Consider the following 11,191-nt stretch of genomic DNA (forward strand, 5'->3'; position numbering starts at 1 on the left):
CCTATTGTTGAAGCCAAAGCCACTAGGGCGCCATGGTCCAGGTGTTAGTATGGCCTTTCACCATCACAGCATCAGTGTAGCCAGTGATTATGTTAATTTCAGCTTTAGTTGTTGTAGTTATGTCAAAAAAGCTACGATCACGTAAATCACCTGGGGTGAAGTGTCTTCTGCCCTCACTGCCGACATTCAGAAATAAGGAAAGAAAGATTCCATAAGAAGAAGGTGAGTATCTAAAAACCTGTTCTACGGTGTCTGTGTACGCTCAAAATCAAGCTCAGTTTGAAGTATTTGAAATAGTATTTGGTCTGATTTGACCTGGGAACTTTCCCTCGAGAGGCAGGTCAGAATGCGTTGGTTCTCTCTGGGGACTGGGACACATATTCCACACATTCTAATGACACACATTTCATTACTCCTCCAGCACTACATATAAACCTCTTGGTGCATGCATTTACAGTACATTACTCCGCCTAATTGAAAACACCAACAAACATTTCAGCATGGCAGGAGTTATACTATAAAGCTAACGGAGAGTGTAGGCTTGGCTGGGTGTTTCTAAGTAAGCCGGTGATGGTCACAAGGAGAACTTGGCCTGTGACTCCATGCTCAGCCATGTGGGGTGAGACTGAGGAGCTGACAAAAAGAGAACTGACATAGCTGTTTCAGCATGGGCCAAGCAGAACGGGCCGCTGTAATGTATTTAGTATAATGGGAGACTTGATTGGAGAAACACAGCAACCTACTCAAGAGTTCAAGGCTCATCCTCTGACCATGCCACCATAGACCAAGGAATATCAAATGCATTTCTATTCCTTGCCATAGCCACAAGCAACAAGGCGCATCAGATTGTTATTGATTTTGGTATACACTTTCTAAACAATTCAACATTATTTAACCTTTATTTAACTAGGCAAGTCAGTTAAGAACAAATTCTTATTTAGAATGACGGCCTACCCAGGCCAAACCCGGACGATGCTGGGCCAATTGTACGCCGCCCTATGAGACTCCCAATCACGGCCGGATGCGATTCAGCCTAGACTTGTGAACGCAGACTGTTTTCAAGTTCGAACCTTGATGGTCCTATGTCTGAGGGAAAATTTATAGTAATTTTCTGTTAAAACATTGTCAAAGTAAAATGAATGAGAAACTATCATCTAAAAAGTTTAATATCACATTTAAACGAACATAGATTAGAGATGCTCTTTCTTCCAGAGAGGGATTTCACTAACAAGCTAATGTTTTTGTGGTATTTTCTTGGAGGGGTGGATTGGTTTATTTTGTGTCACCGTGCTCGTGGTGTTGGCAGGGCTGGGGTAGCTGTGTTTGGTCAGTTATGGGGACCCCTGATGGGTTATTGTGTGCCTGTCCCATGTCATTAGTCCTGCTGAAATTCCAGCTGCCGTGGAGCCCTGAGGTAACTTTCACTCTGAAGTCACCTGTGTGTCCATAATGGCACCCTATTCCCTATAAAGTGCACTACTTTTGACCAGGACCCGCGTCAAATCTAATGCACTAAATAGGGAATAGGGTGCCATTTCGGACGCAGCCACTGTGTTGTGGTTTATAATTACTCATGGAAGAGAAAGGGGACTTACGGCAGCCATTACCTTGTCATTATCTGAGACAGGCTGTTATTACAAAGGGACACTATTGTTAACTTGTTCAGTTATAATTCCATTGTTGAACCCAACTGGATTACAGTGGCTTGTGTTTGTTTTATTGAGGGGAGACTTGGTAATATTTATTCAGCAGACGCACAAGCTGACCAATAAAACCACAGCCTCTGGAGTGGAGTTACCCTCATACAGTATATCCTATATCCTTCCTAATTCCAGGCCACAGTACAGTACACTCCACAGTACTACAGTAATCCTACTTGTCATTTGCACATGACTTTACACTGATATTTATTGCAGTTCCTCTTTCACAGTCATTGTTTTTATGTTACCTGTGTCTATGGATTGTTGCTCTTGTTTCAGTGTGTTGTTGCACTGCAATAAGAGGACAAATAAAGCTGTACTGAATTGAACAGTAACCTCTTTCCATTCTGTGGTTGTGGTGTTGTTTTCCGCTTTCTCCTCTTGGTCCAACAGATTCAGCTGTGCACCAGCCAGTCTCCCTGTGAGGGCTAGCTCACATTCTCCCAGTTTCCCAAGCTCCCTCAGGGCTCCCAACAGGGCAGAGGGGGGACAAAACCCAGATTAGCGACTTCAGGTCAAGGCAGAGCCTTTTCTCACTTCTCCACCTCATTATTTCTGCACACAAGCCCTCTGTGAGTGACTGAGAATGAATGTACAACATCAGCGCCTGATATAACCCCCTTTGAGTCAAGTCATCGTTGATTGATGAGCTATTGGAAGTTATTTTATGGACGGTGTACAAACCTAAAACCAATTTTTTTTTTTTTAAATAACTAAATTATTTACAGCTTTAGAGTAACATGTAAAACAGTAAAACAAATATGATTTAACTCGGACCCTAAATTGATAGTGCCGCCACATACTGTAAATCCTTCAACATCAGTGATTCCAAATAATTCAGGTGAGGCCAAAAAAATCTTCTCTTGATTAAAAAAAAAAAAAGTAAGTCCAGACGGTTGCAGTGCTGTGAGAAAAATTTACGTGTGTACAGGCGATCAGAGTGCTGTGGAGGTGAACAGTTAACAGTGAGAGCTGAGCTCCGCTGTGGCTCAGTACGTAGGACAAGAGAGAGAGAGAGAGAGAGAGAGAGAGAGAGACAACGAGACCGAATCAGAGAGACAGAGAAACAGAGAGACAAATAGAGAGAGACCGAAAGAGAAAAACAGAGGGACAGAGAGACAGAAACAAAGAGACAGAGCTCACAGGCGCCCAGAGTCACTGAGTTTCCTCAGGAACAGGCGATGACTGGGAGCCGGGGCTATCATCGGGGGCATAAGAGGACTCTTCTGGTTCTCCCCCCTCTCCTCCACACCCCTTTCACTACCCAGCTCTACCCCAGAGTCCAGGTCATCCACCCCTCCATTCACCTCCATAATGTCCAGGTCAATCTGCACCTCGTCGGGCCTGTGGGAGAGGTCCGGTTTGTGGTGCAGGCAGTGGAACTGGGCTCTGAAGTCTTGTCTGAACTTGGAGTTCAGGCCCAGGTAGATGAAGGGGTTGTAGGAGCTGGCTGACTTAGCAAACAGGCTGGCCAGGATGCTGTGGAGAGGAGGCACCTGGTGACCACAGGCAGACCACATGGAGATGACTGCGTAGGGAGACCAGGCCAGCAGGAAGGCTGAGCACAGGATCAGAGACACCTGGGGGAGGAGGGGGGAGTTGGTATAACATACACACACAGGACAGTTTATTAGGTACACCCATCTAGTACCGGGTCGGACCCCCCTAAACATCCTGAAATGTTCGGGGCACGGATTCTACAAGTCAGAAACGTTCCACAGGGATGTTGGTCCATGCTAGAGGTCGACCAATTATGATTTTTCAATGCCGATAGCGATTATTGGAGGACCAAAAAAGCCGATACAGATTAAATCGGCCAATTTATTTATTTGTAATAATGACAATTACAACAATACTGAAGGAACAATTATTTTAACTTAATATAATACATCAATAAAATCAATTTAGCCTCAAGTAAATAATGAAACATGTTCAATTTGGTTTAAATAATGCAAAAACAAAGTGTTGGAGAAGAAAGTAAAAGTGCAATATGTGCTATGTAAGAAAGCTGACGTTTCAGTTCCTTGCTCAGAACATGAGAACATATGAAAGCTGGTGGTTCCTTTTAACATGAGTCTTCAATATTCCCAGGTAAGAAGTTTTAGGTTGTAGTTATTATAGGAATTGTAGGACTATATCCCTCTATACCATTTGTATTTCATTAACCTTTGACTATTGGATGTTTTTATAGGCACTTTAGTATTGCCAGTGTAACAGTATAGCTTCCGTCCCTCTCCTCGCTCCTACCTGGGCTCGAACCAGCAACACAACGACAACAGCCACCATCGAAGCAGCGTTACCCATGCAGAGCAAGGGGAACAACTACTAGAAGGCTCAGAGCGAGTGACGTTTGAAACGCTATTAGCGGCGCTAACTAGCTAGCCATTTCACTTCGGTTACACCAGCCTCATCTCGGGAGTTCATAGGCTTGAAATCATAAACAGCGCAATGCTTGACGCACAACGAAGACCTGCTGGGAAAACGCACGAAAGTGCTGTTTGAATGAATGTTTACACGCCTGCTTCTGCCTACCACCAGTCAGTCAGATACTTAGATACTTGTATGCTCAGTCAGATTATATGCAACGCAGGACACGCTAGATAATATCTAGTAATATCATCAACCATGTGTAGTTAACTAGTGATTATGATTGATTGTTTTTATAAGATAAGTTTAATGCTAGCAGGCAATCTCCTTGTGGAGTGCAACGAGAGTGAGGTAGGTCGTTATTGCGTTGGACGAGTTAACTGTAAGCTTGCAAGTTTAGATCCCCGACAAGGTGAAAATCTGTCGTACTGCCCCTGAATGAGGCAGTTAACCCACCGTTCCTAGGCAGTCATTGAAAATAAGAATGTGTTCTTAACTGACTTGCCCAGTTAAATAAAAGGTATCAATATATATATATATATATAGGCAAATCGGCAGCCAAAAATACAGATTTCCGATTGTTATGAAAACTTGAAATTGGCCATTCCGATTAATCGTTCGACCTCTACTCCATGCTGACACGCTGGCATCACGCAGTTGCTGCAGATTGGATGGTGGTACACAATGTTTTTCCATTCCTCAATTTGTCCTGCGTTGGTGATCGCGTGCTCACTGGAGCCGCTTCTTGTTTTTTTTAGCTGATAGGAGTGGAACGTTGTGTGGTCGTCTGCTGCAATAGCCCATCCGTGATGCCTTTCTGCACACCACTGCACCGTTATTTGCCCGTTTGTGGCCCGCCTGTTAGCTTGCACGATTCTTGACATTCTCCTTTGAACTCTCATGAACGAGCTGTTTTCGCTCACAGGACTGCCGCTGACCGGATGTTTTTTGTTTGTCGCACCATTCTCTGGAAACCCTAGACACTGTCATGCGTGAAAAGCCCAGGAGGCTGTTTCTGAGATACTGGATCTGGCGAGTCTGGCACGGACGATCGTACCACACTTAAAGTCGCTTAGGTCACTCGTTTTGCTCATTCTAAATGTTCAAACGAACAGTAACTGGATGCCTTGATGCCTGCTTTATATAGCAAGCCACGGCCATGTGACTCGGCGTCTGTGGGAGCGATCCATGTTCGTGAACGGGGTGGTGTACCTAATAAACTGACCGTTGTGTACACTACATGTATAGCCCCAAACACTGACCTAAAGAATACCTTCTGAAGACATTATAACCTTGCATTGGACTAAAATTAGAATGAAATCAAAGCAGTGTACAGCTAAGAGAGCAGACCATCAGCAGACACAATGCTAGATTCAATTTGTACTTTGAATCCCACAGCATTCACCATTATGTAACATGTACCAAATCCTGCAGCTATTAATCGTTTGTAGACTGGGAGCTCCCTCACTCACTGTTGTTATACTGCGCTCCATCTGATTCTCCCTCTCGCTGACCGCTCCCCCTCTGCTGGACTTGTGGCTGTTGTTGACCGTCCGGATGATGGACACGTAGGAGAACCATATGACCACGAATGGGATGAAAAAGTTGAAGGTGAAGATGAGGATGACATAGAGTCTGTACGACACAGAGAACCTGGCCTGGACCCAGTCTATCTCACACGTCCCATACTTACGAGCTGCAAGGTGGAAAACAAAGAATTGACCAGGTTGATTTGTTATAATGATCATTGATCAATCAACTCCTTTTAACCACGTATTTTTGTATGTGCATATATTACAACAAATATGCACACAATGAGGTCACCCCATCAAATTAGTAGATTGGGCTATTTCAGCCACACCCATTGCTGACAGGTATATAAAATTGAGCACACAGCCATGCGATCTCCATAGACAAACATTGGCAGTAGAATGGCCTTACTGAAGAGCTCAGTGACTTTCAACGTGGCACCGTCATAGGATGCCACCTTTCCAACAAGTCAGTTCGGCAAATTTCTGCCCTGCTAGAGCTGCTATAAGAGCTGTTATTGTGATGTGGAATGTCTAGGAACAACAACGGCTCAGCCACAAAGTGGTAGGCCACACAAGCTCACAGAACGGGACTGCCTAGTGCTGAAGCGCGTAAAAATCATCTGTCCTTGGTTGCAACACTCACTACTGAGTTCCAAACTGCCTCTGGAAGAAATATCAGCACAATAACTGTTCGTCTGGAGATTCATGAAATGGGTTTCCATGGCCGAGCAACCGCATACAAGCCTAAGATAACCATTAGCAAAGCCAAGTGTCGCCTCGGGTGTAAAGCTTGCCGCCATTGGATTCTGGAATGGTGGAAACAAGTTCTCTGGAGTGATGAATCACGCTTCACCATCTGGCAGTCCGTCGGACGAATATGGGTTTGGCGGATGCCACAAGAAAGCTACCTATCCCAATGCATAGTGCCAAATGTAAAGTTTGGTGGAGGAGGAATAATGGTCTGGGACTGTTTTTCATGCTTTTGGCTTGGCCCCTTAGTTCCAGTCAAGAGAAATCTTTTTATTATTTTTTTTGCCCTTTTTCTCCCCAATTTCGTGGTGTCCAATTGTTGTAGTAGCTACTATCTTGTCTCATCGCTACAACTCCCGTACGGGCTCGGGAGAGACGAAGGTTGAAAGTCATGCGTCCTCCGAAACACAACCCAACCAAGCCGCACTGCTTCTTAACACAGCGCGCATCCAACCCGGAAGCCAGCCGCACAAATGTGTCGGAGGAAACACCGTGCACCTGGCAACCTTGGTTAGCGCGCACTGTGCCCGGCCCGCCACAGGAGTCGCTGGTGCGCGATGAGACAAGGATATCCCTACCGAAAAAACCCTCCTTAACCCGGACGACGCTAGGCCAATTGTGCGTCGCCCCATGGACCTCCCGGTCGCGGCCGGTTACGACAGAGCCTGGGCGCTATCCCAGAGTCTCTGATGGCACAGCTGGCGCTGCCCTTAACCACTGCGCCACCCGGGAGGCCCCAGTCAAGAGAAATCTTAACACTACAGCATACAATGACATTCTAGATGATTCCAACTTTGTGGCAACAGTTTGAGAAAGGTCCTTTCCTGTTTCAGTATGACAATGCCCCTGTGCACAAAGCGAGGTCCATACAAAAAGGGTTTGTTGAGATGTGTGTGGAAGAACTTGACTGGCCTGCACAGAGCCCTGACCTCAACCCCATGGAACAACTTTGGGATGAATTGGAACGCCAACTGCGAGCTAGGCCTAATCTCCAGCACAAGTGCCCGACCTCACTAATGCTCAAGGCTGAACGGAAGCAAGTCACCGCTGCAATGTTCCAACATCTCGTGGAAAGCTTTCCCAGAAGAGCGAAGGAGGGTGTAGCAGCAAAGGGAGGACAAACGCCATATTAATGCCCATGATTTTGGAATAAGACGTTCGACAAGCACGTGTCCACATACACTACATGACCAAAATAATCTACTTTATCAGAGAGGTGAGCGAGATGCCCACAATGTAACCAATGTTCTAATGCGGTTTCCCTAGGTCTGGGATTTCAGAGACTACATTGAGAGGGTCCTACCTGTGTAACTCCCCCAGCCCACCAGGGGCGCTCCAGCCCAGAAGAGGGCACACAGCCACACTGCCACAATCACCACGGCAACGTTACAGTGGTTATTATAATGAGCTGAAAGACAAGACATGTAGTTACTAAACAGAGATGGTATTATATGACGAAACATGGGGAAGAAACAAATTATTTGGTGATTTCACAAAAAACAAGTAGGACAACTGAGATATTTATAATTCTCTCTCTAATAGTTCCATCTGTGCCATCTAGCCGGCGGTCAGGGAGCACTGAACAGCATAAGTCCTTAACTTGGAGCAGCAGAATAATGAGTTTATATAGTGGCTGCCATTGAGCCAGGGTGCCACGCCCTGAGCAACTTGACCAGGGGAAGCTTCAGCCCCAACCCTGCATGCCCTGGCATGGGACCTAGCCAGCAGCCCTCAGGCTTGGCAGGGCCACAGCATAGACTACATACCATAGCTGGGCTGGCATCCTTTGATGTAGCGAACGACACTGATGGATGTCAGTGTGTTGATGCTGATGAGCCCAAAGAGCATGATCAGGAAGCCGTCCACCTGACGGACACACACACACACACACACACACACACACACACACAGATTAGGATGAAGTGCTTGCAGCTCTCTGCCAACCTGAGGGAACGGAAGGAATCTTTCCAAACCATGTTGTGTCATCACCCTCTAACCAGACTCTCAGGGTACAAGCCAGGTAGACTGACTAATGCAGGATAAAAGCACACACTCTTCTCTGGTGGAATGTGATGTTTTTCTTTCTGTCATTTATTCCAGTCATCTGTCAAGTGGAGTGGTGGGAGTCCTGGGTAGCCACGGTAACAGTACTAAGGGAAGTTGCTTTAATTTCCTGTTAAACTGATACTTTATTTCTTAATAGTCGAAAAATGCTAAGTTACAATACCATATATAATATGTTATTGTACAAGTTGTCCTTGAGCGTATTCAGATCAGAGAATCACCTCTTGATTTCACCCTGAAATTCTAAGATGTTATTGTGCTGATCTTATCTGTGTAGCTCTAATGTAGTTCTGTGTTGAATTTCCCAAGATCTGGGATAATGTCAAAAATGCTTTCAATGTAAATCTATTTAGTGCTCTTGAATCTTATTCAAGGCATTAAAATAATAATAAAATAATATCAACTAGAATTACAAATCTTCTTATAAGTCCATATGGGTAATATGAATCAACCAACAACAAAAAACTACCAACCAACGTTCCTACTGTACCTGGCAGGTCCAGATGGTCTTGATCAGCAGGCCGTCGTCCCTGAACAAGTTGAAGATTTCCAGTATCCCTCTGGAGTAGCCGAAGATCGCGACGCCAGCGTCGGACACAGCCAGATTGAGAGTGAGTAAGTCCTGTGGCTCAAGACTGTGTCTCTGCTTGACCAACAGTAGAATCACCACTCCATTACCTAGACAGGAGAGCCACCCTGAAATTGTAAACAAAAAAACATATAACATTATCATAACAATGTCACAACAAAGTCACCCACAGGGTTGGAGAGTAACTCATTACATGTAATCTGTTCAATGTTATCTGATTACAAAAAAGGAACTGTAATCAGATATGTTACCTGGAAAAACACATTGTAATCAGATTACAGATACTTTGAAAAAACTAGATTACTTTTAAATTTACAAATACAATAAAAATGTATTTGTCACATGAGCTGAATACAATAGGTGTAGACCGAACAGTGAAATGCTTACTTACAAGCCCTTAACCAACAATGCAGTTAAGAAAATACCTACAAAAAGTAAGAGAAGAATAACAAATAATTAAAGAGCAGTAGTAAATAAAAATAGCGAGGCTATATACAGGGGTACCGGTACAATGTCAATGTGCGGGGGTACCGGTGTCAAGGTAATTGAGATAATATGTACATGTAGGTAGAGTTATTAAAGTGACTATGCATAGATATTAACAGAGTAACAGCAGCGTGGGGGGGGGCAATGCAAATAGTCTGGGTAGCCATTTGATTAGCTGTTCAGGAGTCTTATGGCTTGGGGGTAGAAACTGTTTAGAAACCTCTTGGACCTAGACTTGGCACTCCAGTACCACTTGCCGTGCGGTAGCAGAGAGAACAGTCTATGACTTGGGTGGCTGGAGTCTTTGACCATTTTTAGGGCCTTCCTCTGACACTGCCTGCTATAGAGCTTCCTGGATAGCAGGAAGCTTGGCCCCAGTGATGTACTGAACCGTAGTGCTCTGCGGTCGGAGGCCGAGCAGTTGCCATACCATGCAGCAATGCAACCCGTCAGGATGCTCTCGATGGTGCAGCTGTAGAACCTTTTGAGGATCTGAGGACCCAGGGCACTAAAATCTTTTAGTGCCCTGAGGGGGAATAGATTTGGTTGTGCCCTCTCTCTCGTCGACTGTCTTGGTGTGCTTGGACCATGATAGTTTGTTGGTGATGTGGACGCCAAGGAACTTAAAAGCTCTCAACCTGCTCGACTACAGCCCCATCGATGAGAATGGGGGCGTGCTCTGTCCTCCTTTTCCTGTAGTCCACAATCATCTCCTTTGTCTTGATCACGCTGAGGGAGAGGTTGTTGTCCTTGCACCACAAGGTCAGGTCTCTGACCTCCTCCCTCATCGTTGATCAAGCTTACCACTGATGTGTCATCGGCAAACTTAATCATGGTGTTGGAGTCGTGCCTGGCCATGCAGTCATGAGTGAACAGGGAGTACCCATACTGTTAAAGGATATTTGCGAAAAATATATATTACGACACCTTTTTGTTCTCAATTACATTAAATTCAGATTATTGCAAGTTTAAGTTTGTTCCACCTGAGCAAGTCAGAGTTTGATGGATCCTTTATGTCTTCCAATGCCTCTTAACGGGAAAGTAATTCAAAAGTTATCAGATTACATTACTGAGTTTGGGTAACCCAAAAATGATATTACGGATTACAATTTTGGACAGGCAACTAGTAACTGATTACATTTAGAAAGTGACCTACCCAACATAAGTCACCACTTATTTATTTTGTGAAAGTTGTCTACTCTATATTATCAACAGTATGGGAATACATCACTTTGGCAAGGAAGACAGAATAATTACCTATTATCAACAAGTAAACACCAACGGCAGTCTCCCCCTCGGCTGACAACCTGTAGACAGATACATTAGGAGGAAATATGTTGGTGTCCTCCATCAGCACCCTCGTCTTCTGAGCACCTCACGGCCAAGATCCAAGCTTTTATGACGGTCTCATTTCAAACACACATGGTCTGAAGACCCCGGTCTGTTCTGATCCAGGACAGCTGAAGTGAATGGTGTCCCAGGGACCCCTCAGGTAGATGGTAGCATTCTCTTTCGTAATTCCAACTGAGACAGAGTTGAGAATGCCCCTCTCAGTCTCTCCATCGAATGATCCTGTCTGTGTATGCAAGGCAGGTGTACAGTAATAGAACTGGCATGGTTGTGTCCTACATACATTAGCCTAATCCCTTGATCCGGTTAATGAGAGTGGCTGCTGCAACGCTAGCCACAGATGTCAGGTCAGC

At 44.9% G+C, this 11,191-nt stretch overlaps 1 protein-coding gene across 1 annotated transcript; it reads right to left on the reverse strand.

Annotated features, from left to right (window-relative positions):
* Positions 1-1,148: 1,148 nt before the first annotated feature.
* opn6b (opsin 6, group member b) lies at positions 1,149-11,161 on the reverse strand. The gene is made up of 6 exons (XM_024412883.1): positions 10,746-11,161; positions 8,904-9,109; positions 8,116-8,215; positions 7,653-7,757; positions 5,540-5,763; positions 1,149-3,280 (listed from the first exon to the last, which is right to left on the reverse strand). Exons 1-6 carry the CDS (start codon positions 10,837-10,839, stop codon positions 2,840-2,842), a joined length of 1,170 nt encoding a protein of 389 aa, XP_024268651.1. The 5' UTR covers positions 10,840-11,161; the 3' UTR covers positions 1,149-2,839.
* Positions 11,162-11,191: the final 30 nt, after the last annotated feature.

Source organism: Oncorhynchus tshawytscha, linkage group LG11 (assembly GCF_018296145.1).
Source record: "Oncorhynchus tshawytscha isolate Ot180627B linkage group LG11, Otsh_v2.0, whole genome shotgun sequence".
Lineage (NCBI taxonomy): Eukaryota > Metazoa > Chordata > Actinopteri > Salmoniformes > Salmonidae > Oncorhynchus > Oncorhynchus tshawytscha.

Excerpts from the sequence above, each read along its gene's own strand:
- opn6b (XM_024412883.1), bottom strand. The coding sequence starts at position 10,839 with ATGGAGGACACCAACATATTTCCTCCTAATGTATCTGTCTACAGGTTG. Across the intron at positions 8,216-8,903 it reads AGACCATCTGGACCTGCCAG|GTGGACGGCTTCCTGATCAT; the intron begins GTACAGTAGGAA and ends TGTGTCCGTCAG. Across the intron at positions 5,764-7,652 it reads GGGCTGGGGGAGTTACACAG|CTCGTAAGTATGGGACGTGT; the intron begins GTAGGACCCTCT and ends TCCACCTTGCAG.